The following is a 27,050-nucleotide window of genomic DNA, read 5'->3' as shown; positions in this document are numbered from 1 at the left end:
GTTGGGATATATGTTCTGATTTTTCAATACATTCTAAGCCTGCATGATGGGACTCTAAGGACGATTTGAAAAATAGTCGCAAGCTGCACACACTTCATCAGTCTCTCATTCAAAATGTTGACAAGCACTTGATAATATTCTCATCAGGCCTCGAATTTCCCGGGCGACCCCCCCCTTGTGTGGACGTAAATGCATCACGGTGCGTTTGGGCTGAATATAACAATTATAATTCCCTTCTCCCAGCTGCCGTTCGCCGAAGCACTTCACTCACATGGCTCTCTCAGATATCTACATTCCTATCAGCCAACGCCCGTCACGTGATCTGGTCCTTCTCGTGAGAATTTCAGCTGAGAACTAGGCTACAAGTGAAGACAGATACATTGGGGGGGATGGGTAGCCTAGTGGTTAGAGCGTTGGACTAGTAACCGGAAGGCTGCAAGTTCAAACCCCCGAGCTGACAAGGTACAAATCTGTCGTTCTGACCCTGAACAGGCAGTTAACCCACAGTTCCTAGGCCGTCATTGAAAATAAGAAGTTGTTCTTAACTGACTTCCCTGGTTAAATAAAGGTAAAATAAAACTGCGCAAGCCCCTCTTTTTCGAATTCCATGGCGCATATTGAAGAAGTTAGAACGGTCCACATTTAGCCTACTTTACGTCAACCAACAAGATGAGGAGGCCTAACAAACAGCAAAATCACTTGCCTATGTCAATCTACTATCCCCCATAGTACAAAAGTTTACCTATTCTATTGGTCAATTTGTCCTTCTGTGCAAGAAATAAATATGCCAAACATACTCTGGGACAGTTGTGGGATGCGATAGATCCCAAATTAATACAACCACTTGAGGCTGATGCAACAGCTCGGAACATTTAGCTTAAAATGATAATAAACTATCAGGCTATTTCACCACATTATGAGCGTAGGAATGCACAAACCTCAGTAGGCTATAAGAGCCGATGTTACAAAAATGAAATCAATTAGCGGGATAACACTTCTCGAAAGCATAAAAAAATGTGGGCAGCCAATGTATGCCAGTTAGGCTCTACGCCAGTTATAAAGCGGATTAATGTGCTTAATTATAAGAAGTGATTTGGCCACTTTAGTTGTGATACAAACCTTATCAGAACATATAGGCCTGTGGGCTTGGCTTCATGAGGTGTGCGACTATGATTTGAAAAAGTCACAAATAAAAAAGGCATACACTGTTTCTTGCCTTACTGCACGAGCTGGGCATCATCCACAAGTGGAAACACATCATCCACAAGTGGAAACACATCATCCACAAGTGGAAACACATCATCATCCACAAGTGGAAACACATCATCATCCACAAGTGACAACACATCATCATCCACAAGTGACAATACATCATCATCCACAAGTGACAACACATCATCATCCACAAGTGACAACACATCATCATCCACAAGTGACAACACATCATCATCCACAAGTGACAACACATCATCATCCACAAGTGACAACACATCATCATCCACAAGTGACAACACATCATCCACAAGTGACAACACATCATCACCACAAGTGACAACACATCATCACCACAAGTGACAACACATCATCCACAAGTGACAACACATCATCCACAAGTGACAACACATCATCCACAAGTGACAACACATCATCCACAAGTGACAATACATCATCCACAAGCTGACATTGTCACCTATCAGACTATTCTTGATATTAAAGTTGTCTTTACATTTACAAAATAATGTGTGAAATTAGTTTAGTTTTGATTTAGAATGGACCATTATCATGAAGTGTTTGATTAGATGTTGGAATACATTTGCATTGATCCCAGAGTGATTAGAGGGACAACAGAGTGCTGAGTACCAGGCAGTTAAGAAAGTTTGGTGGCTAGTAATGACCATCAGCTGCATCAAAGCTCGGAGAAGCCTAATTACTGTGACTAAACCGCCATCATGAACCCCAGTGTGGCGGTAATACGGTTACCGTAACGTTCTGGTCACCTCCCTGACCAAGGCCCTTCTCCCCGATTGCTCAGTTTTGCCGGGCGGCCAGCTCTAGGAAGAGTCTTGGTGGTTCCAAACTTCTTCCATTTAAGAATGATGGAGGCCACTGTGTTCTTGGGGACCTTCAATGCTGCAGAAATTTTTTGGTACCCTTCCCCAGATCTGTGCCTCGACACAATCCTGTCACGGAGCTCTACGGACAATTCCTTCGACCTCATGGTTTGGTTTTTGCTTTGACATGCACTGTTTACTACACCACTTTTGTCCTCCTCTCCCTCAACTTCTCTCTTTTCCTCCACATCGATGCCCCTCTCACCCTCCTCCTCTTGTACAATTACATTGAAAGGACAGGCAGGCTTCCCTCCAATGGGTATTCTCTCATGATTTTTAAGACTTCTTAGCTGAGTGAATCCCTCCCCACACTGAGTGCAGTGGTAAGGCTTCTCTCCACTGTGTGATCTCTGATGATTCTTTAGGCCTCCTGCGACACGAAAATTCTTTCCACACAGAGAGCAGTGGTAAGGCTTCTCCCCTGTATGTATTCTCTCATGTTCCTTAAGGCTTCCAGAATGATTGAAGCTCTTCCCACATTGGGTGCAGTGGTAAGGCTTCTCTCCACTATGTACTCTCTCATGTCTCTTAAGGTTTACTTTCTCACTGAAACTCTTCCCACATGCTGAGCAGTCAAAAGGTTTTTCTCCAGTGTGTACTCTTTGATGATTCTTTAGGTTAGTTGAGGAACTGAAACTCTTCTCACATTGAGGACAGGGGTAACTCCCACAACCAGGTGGTAGTATTGATTCTGTGGAACTGGGCTCGTTGACTGAGTCTGGTTTGGGGATCCCTCCTGTAAGAATATGAACAGATATAGGGTAAGAAACAGACAGAGGAACAAAGGCTTTAAGTTTAACAATGTAGGATTCAACAGTCATTAGGAATAACAGAGTATTGAAATAAATATTTTGCAAGGGGCTTGTTGCATTGCATCGCACATAGATAATGCCATTGTGAAATTACAATGTCAAATTACAATGCATTTTTTTATTTCACCTTTATTTAACCAGGTAGGCTAGTTGAGAACAAGTTCTCATTTACAACTGCGACCTGGCCAAGATAAAGCAAAGCAGTGCGACACAAACAGCAACACAGAGTTACACATGGAATAAACAAGTGTACAGTCAATAACACAATAGAAAAAAAAGAAAGTCTACATACAGTGTGTGCAAATGGCGTGAGGAGGTAAGGCAATACATAGGCCACAGTAGCTAAGTAATTACAATTTAGCAGATTAACACTGGAGTGATAGATGAGCAGATGATTATGTGCAAGTAGTGATACTGGTGTGCAAAAGAGCAGAAAAGTAAATAAAAACAATATGAGGATGAGGTAGGTAGATTCGGTGGGCTATTTACAGATGGACTATGTACAGCTGCAGCGATCGGTTAGCTGCTCAGATAGCTGATGTTTAAAGTTAGTGAGGGAAATGTAAGTCTCCAGCTTCAGCAATTTTTTGCATTTCGTTCCAGTCACTGGCAGCAGAAAACTGGAAGGAAAGGCGGCCAAAGGAGGTGCTGGCTTGGGGGATGAACAGTGAGATATACCTGCTGGAGCGCGTGCTACGGTTGGGTGTTGTTATCGTGACCAGTGAACTGAGGTAAGGTGGAGCTTTACCTAGCATAGATTTATAGATGACCTGGAGACAGTGGGTCTGGCGACGAATATGTTGCGAGGGCCAGCCGACGAGAGCATACAGGTCGCAATGGTGGGTGGTATATGGGGCTTTGGTAACAAAACGGATGGCACTGTGATATACTGCATCCAGTTTGCTGAGTAGAGTATTGGAAGCTATTTTCTAGATGACATCGCCGAAGTTGAGGATCGGTAGGATAGTCAGTTTTACTAGGGTGAGTTTGGCGGCGTGAGTGAAGGAGGATTTGTTGCGAAATAGAAAGCCGATTCTAGATTTGATTTTGGATTGGAGATGTTTGATATGAGTCTGGAAGGAGAGTTTACAGTCTAGCCAGACACCTAGGTATTTGTAGTTGTTAACATATTTTAGGTCAGAACCGTCCAGAGTAGTAATGCTAGTCGGGCAGGCAGGTACAGGCAGCGAACGGTTGAAAAGCATGCATTTGGTTTTACTAGCATTTAAGAGAAGTTGGAGGCCACGGAAGGAGTGTTGAATGGCATTGAAGGTTAGTTAACAGTGTCCAAAGAAGGGCCAGATGTATACAAAATGGTGTCCTTTGCGTAGAGGTGGATCAGGGAATCATCCGCAGCAAGAGCGACATCGTTGATATATACAGCGAAAAGAGTCGGCCCAAGAATTGAACCCTGTGGTACCCCCATAGAGAGTACCAGAGGTCCGGATAACAGGCCCTCCGATTGAACACACTGAACTCTATCAGAGAAGTAGTTGGTAAACCAGGCGAGGCAATCATTTGAGAAACCAGGGCAGTCGAGTCTGCCAATAAGAATACGGTGATTGACAGAGTCGAAAACCTTGGTCAGATCGATGAAGATGGCTGCACAGTACTGTCTTTTATCGGTGGCGGTTATGATATTGTCTAGGACCTTGAGCGTGGCTGAGGTGCACCCATGACCAGCTCTGAAACCAATTGTCAAATTACAATGCATTGCATATTGGTTGGTAGCCATTTTTGGGGGGCACTCGCCTCACCTCTTACACATACAGAAGTCTGAGGGTTATACTACAAAGCAGAGTCAATGAGTTTGCCAGCTAACTTGCCTAAATATTCAGAATTAACATTTTATTCAACAACCAAAAACACATGTTTACATTTCTTAATGAACCAGAAAATCAATGCTTATTTTGGGTTGTTTACCTCTGAACCAAAGGATTTTAGCCTGAATTTACCTGAGTCAACAGAGGCCCTGTCCTCCTCTCGCTCTTCCTCCTCCCCCTCATTGATTTCTCTCTCCTCCTCCTCGTCTTTGACAATCACATTGAGTTCGACTGTTTGACTACAGTCCCCCAGCTTCACTGACAGCAACTCTGGACTCTGCTGTGAGCTTCTCTGGGCTGGAACACCACAACCTGGTTCAGACATGGTAGGCTAGAGGTGGATCTAAAAGAAGAGAAGACCGAAAGAGTTCAGGGTGATTTTCACAAATCTTGATTGTGGTATAGCTCCAGAAAAGACAAACATGTATCTAAGCTAGCTAAACACACATCCCGTCCAGCCGAAACCCCTTTTCCATAAAATAAATATAGGATTTACGGCAACAGCCAGTCAGATTAGGCCATAAGTGAAGAAAAACACTGGCTGTTGAGTACAAACATATTCAGTTCAAATTCATTACTAATATCTGATACACTCAGTGATTGACATTACCACCCCATCCTCAGTAGCCGATTCAAACATCACCCTATAAGCAACACAAGCATTTTCTTACCTCAAAATCGCCTGGCTATTCATGTTGAATAGATTAGGGGCAATTCCAAGGTAACAGAGTGATGCTGACACACAGAGTTGTCACTTTAAAAATGTATGAAAAACCAATGAATGCAAAGTTAAACAATCCATACAACTCCATGGAGCACAAGCACTGTTTCCACTGAACATTCTACAACGTTAAACAAACCATACAACTCTATGCACAAGGCCTACTTCTAACCATTTCCACACAGAACGACACAAACCCGTCATTCTGTTAACAAACTTTGTATCCGCATCGTTCTTCAAGTCAACGTGTTTTTGTATCATTTTCAGTCTCTTAATGGTTAAAAGTAGTTTAGAATCGTTTGGTTTAATTCCATTATGAAGTGTAAGAATTATAGAATGTTCATCCACTAGGACCAGTGGAATTAGTGTTGAGAGTCTTGATTGTCAACACAACAAAACAAGAGCAACGGTATGGTGTCTTTTAGCTTCACACTGGTAACACTCAAAACAATAAAGAGCAGTGGACTGTTTTCTCAAACCATCAGCATTAAAACACTCAGTAATAAAACAGGAGCTTTCCCCAAAACCACATTCAAAATTCAGCAAGGTGAAACAAAGTATTTCTCACTCCGTAACCCCTCAATAACCAATAACATAACACAAGCTGGTGAAATATTAAAAACAGGTCATTCAACCATAACCTTGTAGATAATCAACCTTAGATTGTCAGAGAAATGGGCGGCCCGTCAGGAAGTCCAGGATCCAGTTGTAGAGGGAGGTGTTCAGTCCCAGGGTCCTTAGCTAAGTGATGAGCTTGGAGGGCACTATGGTGTTGAACGCTGAGCTGTAGTCAACGAACAGCATTCTCACGTGTTCCTGTTGTCCAGGTGGGAAAGGGCAGTGTGGAGTGCAATAGAGATTGGGTCATTTGTGGAACTGTTGAGGCGGTATGTGAATTGGAGTGAGACCTGGGAGTCTGGGGGTGATGGTGTTGATGTGAGCCATGACCAGCAGTGAGACCTGGGAGTCTGGGGGTGATGGTGTTGATGTGAGCCATGACCAGCAGTGAGACCTGGGAGTCTGGGGGTGATGGTGTTGATGTGAGCCATGACCAGCAGTGAGACCTGGGAGTCTGGGGGTGATGGTGTTGATGTGAGCCATGACCAGCAGTGAGACCTGGGAGTCTGGGGGTGATGGTGTTGATGTGAGCCATGACCAGCAGTGAGACCTGGGAGTCTGGGGGTGATGGTGTTGATGTGAGCCATGAGCAGCAGTGAGACCTGGGAGTCTGAGGTGATGGTGTTGATGTGAGCCATGACCAGCAGTGAGACCTGGGAGTCTGGGGGTGATGGTGTTGATGTGAGCCATGAGCAGCAGTGAGACCTGGGAGTCTGGGGGCGATGGTGTTGATGTGAGCCATGAGCAGCAGTGAGACCTGGGAGTCTGAGGTGATGGTGTTGATGTGAGCCATGAGCAGCAGTGAGACCTGGGAGTCTGGGGGTGATGGTGTTGATGTGAGCCATGACCAGCAGTGAGACCTGGGTGTCTGAGGTGATGGTGTTGATGTGAGCCATGAGCAGCAGTGAGACCTGGGAGTCTGGGGGTGATGGTGTTGATGTGAGCCATGAGCAGCAGTGAGACCTGGGAGTCTGGAGGTGATGGTGTTGATGTGAGCCATGAGCAGCAGTGAGACCTGGGAGTCTGAGGTGATGGTGTTGATGTGAGCCATGACCAGCAGTGAGACCTGGGAGTCTGGGGGTGATGGTGTTGATGTGAGCCATGACCAGCAGTGAGACCTGGAAGTCTGGGGGTGATGGTGTTGATGTGAGCCATGACCAGCAGTGAGACCTGGGAGTCTGGGGGTGATGGTGTTGATGTGAGCCATGACCAGCAGTGAGACCTGGGAGTCTGAGGTGATGGTGTTGATGTGAGCCATGACCAGCAGTGAGACCTGGGAGTCTGGGGGTGATGGTGTTGATGTGAGCCATGACCAGCAGTGAGACCTGGGAGTCTGGGGGTGATGGTGTTGATGTGAGCCATGAGCCAGCAGTGAGACCTGGGAGTCTGGGGGTGATGGTGTTGATGTGAGCCATGAGCAGCAGTGAGACCTGGGAGTCTGGGGTGATGGTGTTGATGTGAGCCATGAGCAGCAGTGAGACCTGGGAGTCTGAGGGTGATGGTGTTGATGTGAGCCATGAGCAGCAGTGAGACCTGGGAGTCTGAGGGTGATGGTGTTGATGTGAGCCATGAGCAGCAGTGAGACCTGGGAGTCTAGGGTGATGGTGTTGATGTGAGCCATGAGCAGCAGTGAGACCTGGGAGTCTGAGGGTGATGGTGTTGATGTGAGCCATGAGCAGCAGTGAGACCTGGTGTCTGGGGGTGATGGTGTTGATGTGAGCTGGGGCAGCAGTGAGACCTGGGAGTCTGGGGGTGATGGGTGTTGATGAGCCATGACCAGCAGTGAGACCTGGGAGTCTGAGGGTGATGGTGTTGATGTGAGCCATGACCTCAGCAGTGAGACTGGGAGTCTGGGGGTGATGGTGTTGATGTGAGCCATGACCAGCAGTGAGACCTGGGTGTCTGAGGTGATGGTGTTGATGTGAGCCTGACCAGAGTCTGGGAGTCTGAGGTGATGGTGCTGATGTGAGCCATGACCAGCAGTGAGACCTGGGAGTCTGAGGGTGATGGTGTTGATGTGAGCCATGACCAGCAGTGAGACCTGGGTGTCTGAGGTGATGGTGTTGATGTGAGCCAAGACCAGTGAGTGAGACCTGGGAGTCTGAGGTGATGGTGTTGATGTGAGCCATGACCAGCAGTGAGACCTGGGAGTCTGGGGGTGATGGTGTTGATGTGAGCCATGACCAGCAGTGAGACCTGGGAGTCTGAGGTGATGAAGATGATGAAGCCATGAGCAGAGACCTGGGAGTCTGGGGGTGATGGTGTTGATGTGAGCCATGAGCAGCAGTGAGACCTGGGAGTCTGGGGGTGATGGTGTTGATGTGAGCCATGAGCAGCAGTGAGACCTGGGAGTCTGAGGTGATGGTGTTGATGTGAGCCATGACCAGCAGTGAGACCTGGGAGTCTGAGGGTGATGGTGTTGATGTGAGCCATGACCAGCAGTGAGACCTGGGAGTCTGAGGTGATGGTGTTGATGGAGCCTGAGGAGTCTGAGTCTGTGATGGTGTTGATGTGAGCCATGAGCAGCATGAGACCTGGGTGTCTGAGGTGATGGTGTTGATGTGAGCCTGAGTGTCTGGGGGTGATGGTGTTGATGTGAGCCATGAGCAGCAGTGAGACCTGGGAGTCTGAGGTGATGTGGTGTTGATGTGAGCCATGACCAGCAGTGAGACCAGGTGATGGTGTTGATGTGAGCCATGACCAGCAGTCTGGGGGTGATGGTGTTGATGTGAGCCAAGAGACCAGCAGTGAGACCTGGGAGTCTGAGGGTGATGGTGTTGATGTGAGCCATGAGCAGCCTGGGAGTCTGGGGGTGATGGTGTTGATGTGAGCCTGACCAGCAGTGAGACCTGGGGTCTCGATGGTGTGTAGATGGGTGTTGATGTGTGGAGCATGACAGCAGTGAGACCTTGGGAGTCTGAGGTGTGATGGTGTTGATGAGCCATGACCAGCAGTGAGACCTGGGAGTCTGGGTGATGGTGTTGATGTGAGCCATGACCAGCAGTGAGACCTGGGAGTCTGAGGTGATGGTGTTGATGTGAGCCATGACCAGCAGTGAGACCTGGGAGTCTGAGGGTGATGGTGTTGATGTGAGCCATGACCAGCAGTGAGACCTGGGAGTCTGAGGTGATGGTGTTGATGTGAGCCATGAGCAGCAGTGAGACCTGGGTGTCTGGGGGTGATGGTGTTGATGTGAGCCATGACCAGCAGTGAGACCTGGAGTCTGGGGGTGATGGTGTTGATGTGAGCCATGACCAGCAGTGAGACCTGGGAGTCTGGGGGTGATGGTGTTGATGTGAGCCATGACCAGCAGTGAGACCTGGGAGTCTGAGGGTGATGGTGTTGATGTGAGCCATGACCAGCAGTGAGAGACCTGGGAGTCTGAGGTGATGGTGAGCCATGAGCAGCAGTGAGACCTGGGTGTCTGGGGTGATGGTGTTGATGTGAGCCATGAGCAGTGAGACCATGGGAGTCTGGGGGTGATGGTGTTGATGTGAGCCATGACCAGCAGTGAGACCTGGGAGTCTGAGGTGATGGTGTTGATGTGAGCTTCAGCAGTGAGATCTGAGCAGCAGCAGTGAGACCTGGGAGTCTGAGGTGATGGTGTTGATGTGAGCCATGAGCAGCAGTGAGACCTGGGAGTCTGGGGGTGATGGTGTTGATGTGAGCCATGACCAGCAGTGAGACCTGGGAGTCTGGGGGTGATGGTGTTGATGTGAGCCATGACCAGCAGTGAGACCTGCGGTCTGAGGTGGGATTGGTGTGATGTGAGCCATGACCAGCAGTGAGACCTGGGAGTCTGAGGTGATGGTGTTGATGTGAGCCATGAGCAGCAGTGAGACCTGGGAGTCTGGGGGGTGATGGTGTTGATGTGAGCCATGACCAGCAGTGAGACCTGGGAGTCTGAGGTGATGGTGTTGAGTGAGCCATGACCAGCAGTGAGACCTGGGAGTCTGGGGGTGATGGTGTTGATGTGAGCCATGACCAGCAGTGAGACCTGGGAGTCTGAGGTGATGATGGTGTTGATGTGAGCCATGACCAGCAGTGAGACCTGGGAGGTCTGAGCAGCAGTGGTGAGTCTGGGGTGATGGTGTTGATGTGAGCCATGACCAGCAGTGAGACCTGGGAGTCTGAGGTGATGGTGTTGATGTGAGCCATGAGCAGCAGTGAGACCTGGGAGTCTGGGGGTGATGGTGTTGATGTGAGCCATGAGCAGCAGTGAGACCTGGGAGTCTGGGGGTGATGGTGTTGATGTGAGCCATGAGCAGCAGTGAGACCTGGGAGTCTGAGGTGATGGTGTTGATGTGAGCCATGACCAGCAGTGAGACCTGGGAGTCTGGGGGTGATGGTGTTGATGTGAGCCATGAGCAGCAGTGAGACCTGGGAGCAGTGATGAGCCTGACCAGCAGTGAGACTGGGAGTCTGTGATGGTGTTGATGTGAGCCATGAGCAGCAGTGAGACCTGGGAGTCTGGGGGTGATGGTGTTGATGTGAGCCATGACCAGCAGTGAGACCTGGGAGTCTGAGGTGATGGTGTTGATGTGAGCCATGAGCAGCAGTGAGACCTGGGAGTCTGGGGGTGATGGTGTTGATGTGAGCCATGACCAGCAGTGAGACCTGGGAGTCTGGGGGGTGATGGTGTTGATGTGAGCCATGACCAGCAGTGAGACCTGGGAGTCTGGGGTGATGGTGTTGATGTGAGCCATGAGCAGCAGTGAGACCTGGGAGTCTGAGGTGATGGTGTTGATGTGAGCCATGAGCAGCAGTGAGACCTGGGAGTCTGAGGGTGATGGTGTTGATGTGAGCCATGACAGCAGTGAGACCTGGGAGTCTGGGGGTGATGGTGTTGATGTGAGCCATGAGCAGCAGTGAGACCTGGGTGTCTGGGGTGATGGTGTTGATGTGAGCCATGAGCAGCAGTGAGACCTGGGAGTCTGAGGGTGATGGTGTTGATGTGAGCCATGAGCAGCAGTGAGACAGTGAGACCTGGGGGTGATGGTGTTGATGTGAGCCATGGCAGTGAGACCTGGGTGTCTGAGTGATGGTGTTGATGTGAGCCATGAGCAGCAGTGAGACCTGGGAGTCTGAGGTGATGGTGTTGATGTGAGCCATGAGCAGCAGTGAGACCTGGGAGTCTGGGGGTGATGGTGTTGATGTGAGCCACACCCAGCAGTGAGACCTGGGAGTCTGAGGTGATGGTGTTGATGAGCCATGACCAGCAGTGAGACCTGGGAGTCTGAGGTGATGGTGTTGATGTGAGCCATGACCAGCAGTGAGACCTGGAGTCTGGGGGTGATGGTGCATGTGAGCCATGAGCAGCAGTGAGACCTGGGAGTCTGGGGTGATGGTGTTGATGTGAGCCATGAGCAGCAGTGAGACCTGGGAGTCTGAGGTGATGGTGTTGATGTGAGCCATGACCAGCAGTGAGACCTGGGAGTCTGGGGGTGATGGTGTTGATGTGAGCCATGACCAGCAGTGAGACCTGGGAGTCTGAGGTGATGGTGTTGATGTGAGCCATGAGCAGCAGTGAGACCCTGGGTGTCTGGGGGTGATGGTGTTGATGTGAGCCATGAGCAGCAGTGAGACCTGGGAGTCTGAGGTGATGGTGTTGATGTGAGCCATGACCAGCAGGAGACCTGGGAGTCTGGGGGTGATGGTGTTGATGTGAGCCATGACCAGCAGTGGGAGACCTGGGAGTCTGAGGGTGATGGGTTGATGAGCCATGACCAGCAGTGAGCCTGGGAGTCAGTGATGGTGTTGATGTGAGCCATGGGAGTCTGGGGGTGATGGTGTTGATGTGAGCCATGACCAGCAGTGAGACCTGGGAGTCTGAGGTGATGGTGTTGATGTGAGCCATGACCAGCAGTGAGACCTGGGAGTCTGGGGGTGATGGTGTTGATGTGAGCCATGAGCAGCAGTGAGACCTGGGAGTCTGGGGGTGATGGTGTTGATGTGAGCCATGACCAGCAGTGAGACCTGGGAGTCTGAGGTGATGGTGTTGATGTGAGCCATGACCAGCAGTGAGACCTGGGAGTCTGGGGGTGATGGTGTTGATGTGAGCCATGAGCAGGCAGTGAGACCTGGGAGTCTGAGGTGATGGTGTTGATGTGAGCCATGAGCAGCAGTGAGACCTGGGAGTCTGGGGGTGATGGTGTTGATGTGAGCCATGAGCAGCAGTGAGACCTGGGAGTCTGGGGGTGATGGTGTTGATGTGAGCCATGAGCAGCAGTGAGACCTGGGAGTCTGGGGGTGATGGTGTTGATGTGAGCCATGACCAGCAGTGAGACCTGGGAGTCTGAGGTGATGGTGTGCTGATGTGAGCCATGACCAGCAGTGAGACCTGGGGTCTGGGGGTGATGGTGTTGATGTGAGCCATGACCAGCAGTGAGACCTGGGTGTCTGAGGTGATGGTGTTGATGTGAGCCATGAGCAGCAGTGAGACCTGGGAGTCTGGAGGTGATGGTGTTGATGTGAGCCATGACCAGCAGTGAGACCTGGGAGTCTGGGGGGTGATGGTGTTGATGTGAGCCATGACCAGCAGTGAGACCTGGGAGTCTGAGGTGATGGTGTTGATGTGAGCCATGAGCAGCAGTGAGACCTGGGAGTCTGAGGTGATGGTGTTGATGTGAGCCATGAGCAGCAGTGAGACCTGGGAGTCTGGGGGTGATGGTGTTGATGTGAGCCATGACCAGCAGTGAGACCTGGGTGTCTGGGGGTGATGGTGTTGATGTGAGCCATGAGCAGCAGTGAGACCTGGGAGTCTGAGGTGATGGTGTTGATGTGAGCCATGAGCAGCAGTGAGACCTGGGAGTCTGGGGTGATGGTGTTGATGTGAGCCATGAGCAGCAGTGAGACCTGGGAGTCTGGGGGTGATGGTGTTGATGTGAGCCATGAGCAGCAGTGAGACCTGGGAGTCTGGGGGTGATGGTGTTGATGTGAGCCATGAGCAGCAGTGAGACCTGGGAGTCTGAGGGTGATGGTGTTGATGTGAGCCATGAGCAGCAGTGAGACCTGGGAGTCTGGGGGTGATGGTGTTGATGTGAGCCATGACCAGCAGTGAGACCTGGGAGTCTGAGGCAGTGAGACCTGGGAGTCTGAGGGTGAGCCATGACCAGCAGTGAGACCTGGGAGTCTGAGGGTGATGGTGTTGATGTGAGCCATGACCAGCAGTGAGACCTGGGAGTCTGAGGTGATGGTGTTGATGTGAGCCATGACCAGCAGTGAGACCTGGGAGTCTGAGGTGATGGTGTTGATGTGAGCCATGACCAGCAGTGAGACCTGGGAGTCTGAGGTGATGGTGTTGATGTGAGCCATGACCAGCAGTGAGACCTGGGAGTCTGGGGGTGATGGTGTTGATGTGAGCCATGAGCAGCAGTGAGACCTGGGAGTCTGAGGTGATGGTGTTGATGTGAGCCATGAGCAGCAGTGATGGTGTTGATGTGAGCCATGACCTGGGTGTCTGGGGTGATGGTGTTGATGTGAGCCATGAGCAGCAGTGAGACCTGGGAGTCTGGGGTGATGGTGTTGATGTGAGCCATGACCAGCAGTGAGACCTGGGAGTCTGGGGGTGATGGTGTTGATGTGAGCCATGACCAGCAGTGAGACCTGGGAGTCTGGGGGTGATGGTGTTGATGTGAGCCATGAGCAGCAGTGAGACCTGGGTCTGGGGGTGATGGTGTTGATGTGAGCCATGACCAGCAGTGAGACCTGGGAGTCTGAGGTGATGGTGTTGATGTGAGCCATGACCAGCAGTGAGACCTGGGAGTCTGGGGGTGATGGGTGATGGTGTTGATGTGAGCCATGACCAGCAGTGAGACCTGGGAGTCTGGGGGTGATGGTGTTGATGTGAGCCATGACCAGCAGTGAGACCTGGGAGTCTGGGGGTGATGGTGTTGATGTGAGCCATGACCAGCAGAGCAGCAGTGAGACCTGGGAGTCTGAGGTGATGGTGTTGATGTGAGCCATGACCAGCAGTGAGACCTGGGAGTCTGGGGTGATGGTGTTGATGTGAGCCATGAGCAGCAGTGAGACCTGGGAGTCTGGGGGTGATGGTGTTGATGTGAGCCATGAGCAGCAGTGAGACCTGGGAGTCTGGGGGTGATGGTGTTGATGTGAGCCATGAGCAGCAGTGAGACCTGGGAGTCTGAGGTGATGGTGTTGATGTGAGCCATGACCAGCAGTGAGACCTGGGAGTCTGGGGGTGATGGTGTTGATGTGAGCCATGACCAGCAGTGAGACCTGGGAGTCTGAGGTGATGGTGTTGATGTGAGCCATGAGCAGCAGTGAGACCTGGGAGTCTGAGGTGATGGTGTTGATGTGAGCCATGAGCCAGCAGTGACCTGGGAGTCTGGGGGTGATGGTGTTGATGTGAGCCATGAGCAGCAGTGAGACCTGGTGTCTGGGGTGATGGTGTTGATGTGAGCCATGAGCAGCAGTGAGACCTGGGAGTCTGAGGTGATGGTGTTGATGTGAGCCATGACCAGCAGTGAGACCTGGGAGTCTGGGGGTGATGGTGTTGATGTGAGCCATGACCAGCAGTGAGACCTGGGAGTCTGAGGGTGATGGTGTTGATGTGAGCCATGAGCAGCAGTGAGACCTGGGAGTCTGAGGTGATGGTGTTGATGTGAGCCATGACCAGCAGTGAGACCTGGGAGTCTGGGGTGATGGTGTTGATGTGAGCCATGACCAGCAGTGAGACCTGGAGTCTGGGGGTGATGGTGTTGATGTGAGCCATGAGCAGCAGTGAGACCTGGAGTCTGAGGTGATGGTGTTGATGTGAGCCATGGGCAGTGAGACCTGGGAGTCTGGGGTGATGGTGTTGATGTGACCATGACCAGCAGTGAGACCTGGGAGTCTGGGGGTGATGGTGTTGATGTGAGCCATGACCAGCAGTGAGACCTGGGAGTCTGAGGTGATGGTGTTGATGTGAGCCATGACCAGCAGTGAGACCTGGGAGTCTGGGGGTGATGGTGTTGATGTGAGCCATGAGCAGCAGTGAGACCTGGGAGTCTGGGGGTGATGGTGTTGATGTGAGCCATGAGCCAGCAGTGAGACCTGGGAGTCTGAGGTGATGGTGTTGATGTGAGCCATGAGCAGTGAGACCTGGGAGTCTGGGGGTGATGGTGTTGATGTGAGCCATGAGCAGTGAGACCTGGGAGTCTGAGGGTGATGGTGGTGAGCCATGAGCAGTGAGACCCTGGAGTCTGAGGTGATGGTGTTGATGTGAGCCATGAGCAGCAGTGAGACCTGGGAGTCTGGGGGTGATGGTGTTGATGTGAGCCATGAGCAGCAGTGAGACCTGGGAGTCTGAGGTGATGGTGTTGATGTGAGCCATGAGCAGCAGTGAGACCTGGGAGTCTGGGGGTGATGGTGTTGATGTGAGCCATGATGAGACCTGGAGTCTGGGGTGATGGTGTTGATGTGAGCCATGAGCAGCAGTGAGACCTGGGAGTCTGAGGTGATGGTGTTGATGTGAGCCATGACCAGCAGTGAGACCTGGGTGTCTAGGGTGATGGTGTTGATGTGAGCCATGAGCAGCAGTGAGACCTGGGAGTCTGGGGGTGATGGTGTTGATGTGAGCCATGACCAGCAGTGAGACCTGGGAGTCTGGGGGTGATGGTGTTGATGTGAGCCATGACCAGCAGTGAGACCTGGGAGTCTGGGGGTGATGGTGTTGATGTGAGCCATGACCAGCAGTGAGACCTGGGAGTCTGAGGGTGATGGTGATGGTGAGCCATGAGCAGTGATGTGATGGTGTTGATGTGAGCCATGACCAGCAGTGAGACCTGGGAGTCTGGGGGTGATGGTGTTGATGTGAGCCATGACAGTGAGACCTGGGGAGTCTGAGGTGATGGTGTTGATGTGAGCCATGACCAGCAGTGAGACCTGGAGTCTGAGGTGATGGTGTTGATGTGAGCCATGAGCAGCAGTGAGACCTGGGAGTCTGGGGGTGATGGTGTTGATGTGAGCCATGACCAGCAGTGAGACCTGGGAGTCTGGGGTGATGGTGTTGATGTGAGCCATGAGCAGCAGTGAGACCTGGAGGTGAGGTGTTGATGGAGCCATGAGTGCAGTGAGACCTGGGAGTCTGGGGGTGATGGTGTTGATGTGAGCCATGACCAGCAGTGAGACCTGGGAGTCTGGGGGTGATGGTGTTGATGTGAGCCATGAGCAGCAGTGAGACCTGGGAGTCTGAGGTGATGGTGTTGATGTGAGCCATGAGCAGCAGTGAGACCTGGGAGTCTGGGGGTGATGGTGTGTGAGCCATGTGAGCCATGAGCAGCAGTGAGACCTGGGAGTCTGAGGTGATGGTGTTGATGTGAGCTGAGCAGCAGTGGAGACCTGGGAGTCTGAGGTGATGGTGTTGATGTGAGCCATGAGCAGCAGTGAGACCTGGGAGTCTGAGGTGATGGTGTTGATGTGAGCCATGAGCAGCAGTGAGACCTGGGTGTCTGGGGGTGATGGTGTTGATGTGAGCCATGAGCAGCAGTGAGACCTGGGAGTCTGGGGGTGATGGTGTTGATGTGAGCCATGAGCAGCAGTGAGACCTGGGAGTCTGGGGGTGATGGTGTTGATGTGAGCCATGACCAGCAGTGAGACCTGGGAGTCTGGGGGTGATGGTGTTGATGTGAGCCATGAGCAGCAGTGAGACCTGGGAGTCTGGGGGTGATGGTGTTGATGTGAGCCATGACCAGCAGTGAGACCTGGGAGTCTGAGGTGATGGTGTTGATGTGAGCCATGACCAGCAGTGAGACCTGGGAGTCTGAGGGTGATGGTGTTGATGTGAGCCATGACCAGCAGTGAGACCTGGGAGTCTGGGGGTGATGGTGTTGATGTGAGCCATGAGCAGCAGTGAGACCTGGGAGTCTGGGGGTGATGGTGTTGATGTGAGCCATGAGCAGCAGTGAGACCTGGGAGTCTGGGGGTGATGGTGTTGATGTGAGCCATGAGCAGCAGTGAGACCTGGGAGTCTGAGGGTGATGGTGTTGATGTGAGCCATGAGCAGCAGTGAGTGAGACCTGGGAGTCTGAGGTGATGGTGTTGATGTGAGCCATGAGCAGCAGTGAGACCTGGGAGTCTGGGGGTGATGGTGTTGATGTGAGCCATGACCAGCAGTGAGACCTGGGAGTCTGAGGTGATGGTGTTGATGTGAGCCATGACCAGCAGTGAGACCTGGGAGTCTGGGGGTGATGGTGTTGATGTGAGCCATGACCAGCAGTGAGACCTGGGAGTCTGGGGGTGATGGTGTTGATGTGAGCCATGACCAGCAGTGAGACCTGGGAGTCTGGGGGTGATGGTGTTGATGTGAGCCATGAGCAGCAGTGAGACCTGGGAGTCTGGGGGTGATGGTGCTGATGTGAGCCATGACCAGCAGTGAGACCTGGGAGTCTGGGGTGATGGTGTTGATGTGAGCCATGACCAGCAGTGAGACCTGGGAGTCTGGGGTGATGGTGTTGATGTGAGCCATGAGCAGCAGTGAGACCTGGGAGTCTGAGGTGATGGTGTTGATGTGAGCCATGACCAGCAGTGAGACCTGGGTGTCTGAGGTGATGGTGTTGATGTGAGCCATGAGCAGCATGAGACAGTCTGGGGGTGATGGTGAGACCTGACCAGCAGTGGAGTCTGGGGGTGATGGTGTTGATGTGAGCCATGACCAGCAGTGAGACCTGGGAGTCTGGGGGTGATGGTGTTGATGTGAGCCATGACCAGCAGTGAGACCTGGGAGTCTGGGTGATGGTGTTGATGTGAGCCATGAGCAGCAGTGAGACCTGGGTGTCTGGGGGTGATGGTGTTTGATGTGAGCCATGAGCAGCAGTGAGACCTGGGAGTCTGGGGGTGATGGTGTTGATGTGAGCCATGAGCAGCAGTGAGACCTGGGAGTCTGGGTGATGGTGTTGATGTGAGCCATGACCAGTGAGACCTGGGAGTCCTGGGGGGTGATGGTGTTGATGTGAGCCATGAGCAGCAGTGAGACCTGGGAGTCTGGGGGTGATGGTTGATGTGAGCCATGACCAGCAGTGAGACCTGGGAGTCTGGGGGTGATGGTGTTGATGTGAGCCATGAGCAGCAGTGAGACCTGGGAGTCTGGGGTGATGGTGTTGATGTGAGCCATGAGCAGCAGTGAGACCTGGGAGTCTGGGGGTGATGGTGTTGATGTGAGCCATGACCAGCAGTGAGACCTGGGAGTCTGGGGGTGATGGTGTTGATGTGAGCCATGACCAGCAGTGAGACCTGGGAGTCTGGGGGTGATGGTGTTGATGTGAGCCATGACCAGCAGTGAGACCTGGGAGTCTGGGGGTGATGGTGATGACCAGCAGTGAGACCTGGGAGTCTGGGGGTGATGGTGTTGATGTGAGCCATGACCAGCAGTGAGACCTGGGAGTCTGGGGGTGATGGTGTTGATGTGAGCCATGACCAGCAGTGAGACCTGGGAGTCTGAGGTGATGGTGTTGATGTGAGCCATGACCAGCAGTGAGACCTGGGAGTCTGGGGGTGATGGTGTTGATGTGAGTGAGACCAGTCTGATGGTGTTGATGTGAGCCAGAGCAGTGAGACCTGGGAGTCTGGGGGTGATGGTGTTGATGTGAGCCATGAGCAGCAGTGAGACCTGGGAGTCTGGGGGTGATGGTGTTGATGTGAGCCATGACCAGCAGTGAGACCTGGGAGTCTGGGAGTCTGAGGTGATGGTGTTGATGTGAGCCATGAGCAGCAGTGAGACCTGGGAGTCTGGGGGTGATGGTGTTGATGTGAGCCATGAGCAGCAGTGAGACCTGGGAGTCTGAGGTGATGGTGTTGATGTGAGCCATGAGCAGCAGTGAGACCTGGGAGTCTGGGGGTGATGGTGTTGATGTGAGCCATGACCAGCAGTGAGACCTGGGAGTCTGGGGTGATGGTGTTGATGTGAGCCATGAGCAGCAGTGAGACCTGGGAGTCTGAGGTGATGGTGTTGATGTGAGCCATGACCAGCAGTGAGACCTGGGAGTCTGGGGGTGATGGTGTTGATGTGAGCCATGAGCAGCAGTGAGACCTGGGAGTCTGGGGGTGATGGTGTTGATGTGAGCCATGACCAGCAGTGAGACCTGGGAGTCTGGGGGTGATGGTGTTGATGTGAGCCATGACCAGCAGTGAGACCTGGGAGTCTGAGGGGTGATGGTGTTGATGTGGGAGCTGGGGGTGATGGTGTTGATGTGAGCCATGACCAGCAGTGAGACCTGGGAGTCTGGGGGTGATGGTGTTGATGTGAGCCATGACCAGCAGTGAGACCTGGGAGTCTGGGGGTGATGGTGTTGATGTGAGCCATGACCAGCAGTGAGACCTGGGAGTCTGGGGGTGATGGTGTTGATGTGAGCCATGAGCAGCAGTGAGACCTGGGAGTCTGGGGGTGATGGTGTTGATGTGAGCCATGAGCAGCAGTGAGACCTGGGAGTCTAGGGTGATGGTGTTGATGTGAGCCATGAGCAGCAGTGAGACCATGGGAGTCTGAGGGGTGATGGTGTTGATGTGAGCCATGAGCAGCAGTGAGACCTGGGAGTCTAGGGTGATGGTGTTGATGTGAGCCATGAGCAGCAGTGAGACCTGGGAGTCTGAGGGTGATGGTGTTGATGTGAGCCATGAGCAGCAGTGAGACCTGGGTGTCTGGGGGTGATGGTGTTGATGTGAGCCATGACCAGCCTAGAGATGTGAGTCCTACGTGGTGGCAGTCATTTAGACAGGTTACCATGGCGTTCTTGGGCACAAGGACTATGGTAGTCTGCTTGAAACATGTAGGTATTACAGACTGGGTCTGGGAGAAAATGTCTTGCCAGCTGGTCAGCTCTGCGTATGCGTCCTAGTAATCTGGCTGGCCCTGCGGCCTTGTGAATGTTAACTTATTTAAAAGGTCTTACTCACATCCGCTATGGAGAGCGTGATCACATAGTTGTCCGGAAAGGCTGATGCTTTCATGCATGGTTCAGTGTTGCTTGCCTCGAAGTGAGCATAGAAGGCATTTAGCTCTTCTGGTACGTCTGTGTCACTGGGCAGCTCGTGGCTGGGTTTCGCTTTGTAATCTGTGATAGTTTGCAAGCGCTGCCACATCCAACGAGCGACAGACCCGGTGTAGTAGGATTCAAACTTGATCCTGTATTAAACGCTTTGCCTGTTTTATGGTTTGTCAGAGGGCATAGCGGGGTTTCTTATAAGTGTACAGATTAGTGTCCCGCTCCTTGAAAGCGGAAGCTCTAGCCTTTAGCTCAGTGCAGATGTTGCCTGTGATCCATGGCTTCTGGTTTGGATATGTATGTACAGTCACTGTGGTGACAAAATCGTTGATGCACTTATTAATGAAGCCGGTGACTGATGTGGACCACTTCGTCGGACCACTTCTGTATTGAGCGAGTCACTGGTACTTCCTGTTTGAGTTTTTGCTTGTAAGCAGGAATCGGGAGGATGATTTGCCAAACAGCGAGCGAGGCAGAGCTTCGTATCTGTCTCTGTGTGTGTAGTAAAAGGTGATTTAGAGTTTTGCACAGGTGCATGCTGGTAGAAATGAGGTAAAACTGGCCACTAGGTGTGCGGTCTCTGGATGAGCATTTTCTTGTTTGCTTATGGCCCTATACAGCTAGGTGAGTCACCATTAAGTGTTGCCGACAACACACAGCGTGGTGCCAGGACAACAACCTCTCCCTCAACAAGACAAAGGCACAGGAAACGAACTACAGGAAACGAAGGGCCGAGCACGCCACCATTCACATTGACGGGTCTGTAGGGGAGGGGTCGAGAGCTTCAAGTTCCTTTATGTTCACATCACTAAAGAACTATCATGGTCCAAACTAGAGGTCGACCGATTAAATTGGAATGGCCGATTAATTAGGGCCGATTTCAAGTTTTCATAACAATCGGAAATCGGTATTTTTGGGCGCCGATTTGCCAATTTTTTGTTTTTACATTTTGTTTTTATACCTTTATTTAACTCGGCAAGTCAGTTAAGAACACATTCTTATTTTCAATAACGGCCTAGGAACGGTGGGCTAGCTTTCTCGTTCAGGGGCAGAACGACAGATTTTCAACTTGTCGGCTCGGGGGATCCAATCTTGCAATCTTACAGTTAACTAGTCCAAAGCAATAACGACCTGCCTCTCTCTCGTTGCACTCCACAAGGAGACTGCCTGTTATGCGAATGCAGTAAGCCAAGGTAAGTTGCTAGCTAGCATTAAACTTATAAAAAACAATCAATCCTAATCACTAGTTAACTACACATGGTTGATGATATTATCTAGCGTGTCCTGCGTTGCATATAATCTGACTGAGCATACAAGCATACAAGTATCTGACTGAGCGGTGGTAGGCAGAAGCAGGCGCAGCGCGTAAACATTAATTCAAACAGCACTTTTGTGCGTTTTGCCAGCAGCGCTTCGTTGTGCGTCAAGCATTGCGCTGTTTATGACTTCAAGCCTATCAACTCCCGAAATGAGGCTGGTGTAACCGAAGTGAAATGGCTAGCTAGTAATAACTACAACCTAAAACTTCTTACCTGGGAATATTGAAGACTCATGTTAAAATGAACCACCAGGTTTCATATGTTCTCATGTTCTGAGCAAGGAACTGAAACGTTAGCTTTCTTACATAGCACATATTGCACTTTTACTTTCTTCTCCAACATTTTGCATTATTTAAACCAAATTGAACATGTTTCATTATTTACTTGAGGCCAAATTGATTTCATTGATAATCGGCATTGGCTTTTTTTTGGTCCTCCAATAATCGGTATCGGCGTTGAAAAATCATAATCGGTCGACCACTAGTCCAAACACACCAACAAAGTCGTGACGAGTTCACGACCATTGCCTCTCCCCTCAGGAGGCTGAAAAGATTTGGCATGGGGCCCTCAGATCCTCAAAAGTTATACAGCTGCACCAGAGGGCATCTTGACTGGCTGCATCACCGCTTGGTATGGCAACTGCTTGGTATGGCAACTGCTTGGCATCCGACCGCAAGGCACTACAAAGGGTAGTGCGTACGGCCCAGTATATCACTGGGGCCGAGCTCCCGGCCATCCAGGACCTCTATACCAGGCGGTGTCAGAGGAAGGCCCTAAAAATTGTCGAAGACTCCAGCCAACCAAGTCATGGGTGGCTGGAGTCTTGGGTGGCTGGAGTCTTTGAACTCAGTGGACTTGGAGACTAGAAGTGTTCCTGGGGGTGTAAACTCAGTGGACTTGGAGTGGACTTGGACTTGGAGACTAGAAGTGTTCCTGAGTAGAATGGACCTTTTACTGCAGCACAACGTACACAAGAGTACACACACAAACAACATTGTTGACCATTTAGGATTCAAATAAACAAATAAATCACATATCTTATATAAAATATGTAATTATTCTTTGTATGATAACAAGTATAAAATGTATTGATAATTCAGCACTAATTATTAATTTATAAAGTATACCCAGAGAGGAAGAGAGGCCCAACTCGGCTGCAAATCTGTCTCCCTCCAGCAGGGGGCGTTTTCTTGTTTCACCCACCAAGCAGGCAGTTTTGTATGGAGGTCAATGAGAGGGAGTCGAATTTGGTCAACAACAAAAGCAATGACTTAATTGCTACTCTAGATGAATTTGATCAAATAAAAGTTTCGTAATGCTTAAGTCGTTACGACTGTACTGATATAAAACTAGGACACGTGATTCGGGACACGCTACTTTTAGGAGAAAAAAACGCTCGAGATGGCTTTGCATATTCATGGCATGAGGCTCGTAGCGTATATCAAATAGTAAACAAGTAGTAAATGGTAGTAGCATAGCATATCTCTCCATTGAATACAGGCAGTTGATGTCAACAACCCTCATCAAATATTCAAAAACGGATTACAATAATGAGATGAGGCCACCAGTTCAGAGAGCAAGACAGACGCTTTGTGGACAACCGCTCCCATTATTAAGGTGGAGAGACATGCATCCTCTTCAGTTTATCCATAATGTTTGGTAAACTTGACGGGACTCTTATTCTGGAGGATTCCATAATGTTTGGTAAACATGACGGGACTCTTATTCTGGAGGATTCCATAATGTTTGGTAAACATGACGGGACTCTTATTCTGGAGGATTCCATAATGTTTGGTAAACATGACGGGACTCTTATTCTGAAGGATTCCATAATGTTTGGTAAACATGACGGGACTCTTATTCTGAAGGATTCCAAAAGATCCAATGACAACAACCGGTTCCAAGAAGCGAGTAAGACGGAAAAGGCGACTGTGCTTGAATCTGAAAGTGGGGCGAGTGAAGTGTGTGATAACGAATGGAAACTAGTGAAATCAAAGAATGGAAACTAGTGAAATCAAAGAATGGAAACCAAAACTGGCCAAAGTTGTAGTAGAAGACAAGGACCGGTCCAATAACGCATTTCTTAATGGACGGCATTGTTTTGGACAAGGAGGTTCATTTGGGAGATCCATTTGTAATACTGAGGACTGTGAAGAACGCAGTGGGAAAGGTGAACCTACGTCAGAAGTAACCCGTATTGATCGTCGGAGCCTGCCAAAGGAGGATATAGCTGACGAGTCCAAGGATTGGTCAGTGCACGTCACCTGACCTGTATGGTGAATGGAAGGAAGGAGAAAAGCCTGTCGATATTATTGTTGTTTGAGGAGACTCTACCTGAACAAGTGAAGCTGAGATATGCAGTGAGAGCATTTATGTCCAAACCATTACAGTCGGGGGGAATTGTAAAGGATTTGATCAATTGTTTGCAGATGGGAGAAGTATGATATTGAAGAATCTGTGAATGGAAAATGTTGCAACTGTGGTGGGGTTCATACTTCCTTGAGTGCCCTGTTAGCGAGGTCGAGGTGTCAAGAAATCATGGCTGTGCAGCAGATCTCCTATGTGGAGGCAGTGAAGAGAGTCGAAGGGGGAAGAGGCAACAGTGTTGAAGATATGGCAGGGGGAGGCATTGCGACCAGTTGCTAGTGTTTTAAGTTGATTTATCTGGATACACTCATAGTAAAGAAGGTGAAGGTGGATTGTGTGGCATTTATAGCCACAGTGATTAATTGTACAGCACAAGTGTCTTACAAGCCCAAGAAGCTGGATATCATTATATCTGCAGCAGATGTGTTTTGGGGTCTCTAAGACTTCACGGCAGAAGCACTGCAATGACTATTGTTGCTAGGAAATGTCCCGTCCTCACAGGAACATCGGTCTTCAAGTCAATGAACCTGTTCAGAAGTTTAGGGACCTTTTTTCTTCTTCTTTATTATCACTTTATTTTGATTTATTTCTATTTTTATTTACAGGAAAGTAGGTTGATTTTGTTTAGCAAATTTCTTTTTTTGATAGTTTGTAAAAAAAAATTACAAACAATATTATAATAATACCCAGATCCTGATTATCCACCCCACAGTAGGTGGCGGAATGCACATCCAATTGTTGCAAACGCCATTATACCATAGAAGAAGAAGATCCGTGACCTGGAAATACTTAGTTACTCTTGCCTGCTTCACAGCTGTAATCACAGAAAGAACAATGAGACAGATATTTCACTGGATGTATAAATATGAAGCATCTGCTTGGTGGTTCAACAGTGGATTAAGTTTAGTTGACTTTAGCCTTTGCCAAAGTATTTTTTTTAAATGTAGGAGTGCAAAGTTGAATTGAGTTATTGCACACGGCTCATTTATTTCACAGAGTAGGCATTCCCTAACGGAAATATGCAGATGTATGAACGGGCCAATAGGATCTCGCTAGCTCACGCTCATTCTGCCCACTATAGTCAATTCCCATTGGAAACGACAGGCTGTGGTTTCTTAGTTTAGTTATAAAAATCTTTGGCCTTATTATTTTGATTGACATTCCTTCTTAATTTGCTTGAAAACATTATGGAAAAATGGTTAGGCCTTGATCACACCACCACGATCATTGCATTTTGGTGCACCAGAAGTACATTCATTAATTCAAATCAAATCTTATTGGTCACATACACACGGTTAGCAGATGTTATTGGTCACATACACACGGTTAGCAGATGTTATTGGTCACATACACCACGGTTAGCAGATGTTATTGGTCACATACACACGGTTAGCAGATGTTATTGGTCACATACACACGGTTAGCAGATGTTATTGGTCACATACACACGGTTAGCAGATGTTATTGGTCACATACACACAAGGTTAGCAGATGTTATTGGTCACATACACACGGTTAGCAGATGTTATTGGTCACATACACACGGTTAGCAGATGTTATTAGTCACATACACATAGGATTAATGGTTAGTAGATGTTATTAGTCATACATTTAGATGTTAATGGTCACATGGTTAGCAGATGTTAATGTGAGTGTAGTAATGCTTGTGCTTCTAGTTCCGACCATGCAGTAATATCCAACGATTAATCTAACCTAACAAATTTCACAACTACCTTTTCCACACAAGTGTAAAGGAATGAATACGAATATGTACATATACAGATAGACACAGGCAAGATGCAGTAGATGGTACAGAGTACAGTATATACATATGAGATGAGTAATGTAGGGTATGTAAACATTATATAAAGTGACTAGTGATACATTTATTTCATCCAATCATTTATTAAAGTGGCTAAAGATGCGAGTCAGTATGTTGGCAGCAGCCACTCAGTGATGGATGGCCTTAAAATTGAAAAACGCATAAAGCAACTTTTTCTGTCTTACAATCTCTCCACCAGGTGTAGCACTTCTCTCATTGTTTAGAAACAAGAAATTGACAGTGGGGGGGGGGGGTACCTAGTCATTTTTTTCATCACCATTGCATGCGATCATCATTCTCAAAGCCGCTGTTTACTTCTAAGATCACTTTAGCACCGCCCTAAAAACCCAATTCAAATTCGACACAAACCTTCAAATAGGTAACGACACATTATATAAACTCTTTATAGTGTTTCATTTACATTTTAGAGGCGATAAGTTGGACAGATCGAGTGAAAAAAAATCTATTTTCCCACAAGACACCATCACGCATTAGTTTAGCTTCCCCACCCGCCTTTTAAAAAAAGACCAGACGGGGCTCATTGCCTGCTTGAATTATGCAGAAACGGGCAGCGTTTAGGTCATGTAATTGATGTTGTTGGAAAGGGGAGGAATTGTAATTTCATTGTAAAGCACATTTGATCTGGAAGTATTAAGGTTTTGGGAAGCTAAAATAAAGGGCAATTGTACAGACCAAGGCGATGTAGGAGTTTACGTTACTGACCTCGCCTTCTTGATGATAGCGGGATGAACAGGCAGTGGAACAATGCGCTTGCCTTGCGTCGCAGTGCGTTCTGTGTGGTGCATAAGTTGAATTTATCGAACGTGCATGCGTAAATGCATGAGTGGACGGCTTGGCAGAAATTGTAGCTGAAGGTTGAACTTTTGTTCCACAAATATCCAGATGATGCTGCGTACCATTTTGCGCAACGACAATGTAGGTTTGTTCAAGGGATTGGGAACTGTTTGCATAATCGGGAAGCCGGGAAGTTTAGCAACGGTTAGTCATAATATTGCGAGTTATCTACCTAGATAGGTTAGTTATACAAATATTTGGTTTGGCTAAACAAATGAGCAGACGGTTAGCTAATTCCTCGCTACAGCCATTTTACTCACGATGAGTAGACAGCTGGCTAACTATTAAATAAAAGTCACACTTCAACCGTGACCCTGAAATGAAGTTAGCATGTTAGCTAGCTAGCTACACAAACGGGTCGGACGGGAGATGTGTTGCTAACTGGCTAACAGCTAACTAGCTGGGGGAACAACAAAACCAGGCCGCAGAAACCAGTGCGGTTTCATCCTGGAATGCGTTGGTTTACAGACCGTGTTACAAGCACCATTAAAACAAATAATAATCATTAGCAATAGGTTACCTGGAACTTATTTCCTGTTTAGCTGAAAATAATTGGAAATGGTGAGGTCTCGTTGAGCAAGCGGGAAAAATGTATCCACTTTCCGAGTGAGTTTGGTCTGGAT

At 49.5% G+C, this 27,050-nt stretch overlaps 1 protein-coding gene across 1 annotated transcript; it reads right to left on the bottom strand.

The window, feature by feature from the left end:
- Positions 1-173: 173 nt before the first annotated feature.
- Positions 174-27,050, bottom strand: LOC135530838 (oocyte zinc finger protein XlCOF20-like). Its single transcript, XM_064959013.1, has 3 exons — positions 26,948-27,050; positions 4,879-5,089; positions 174-2,847 (listed from the first exon to the last, which is right to left on the bottom strand). Exons 2-3 carry the CDS (start codon positions 5,069-5,071, stop codon positions 1,994-1,996), a joined length of 1,047 nt encoding a protein of 348 aa, XP_064815085.1. The 5' UTR covers positions 5,072-5,089; positions 26,948-27,050; the 3' UTR covers positions 174-1,993.

This window comes from Oncorhynchus masou, unplaced genomic scaffold (genome assembly GCF_036934945.1).
Source record: "Oncorhynchus masou masou isolate Uvic2021 unplaced genomic scaffold, UVic_Omas_1.1 unplaced_scaffold_1437, whole genome shotgun sequence".
In the NCBI taxonomy this organism is placed as follows: domain Eukaryota; kingdom Metazoa; phylum Chordata; class Actinopteri; order Salmoniformes; family Salmonidae; genus Oncorhynchus; species Oncorhynchus masou.
Note: the sequence above shows the minus strand (reverse complement) of the source record. Positions and strands in the feature narration are given on the sequence as shown.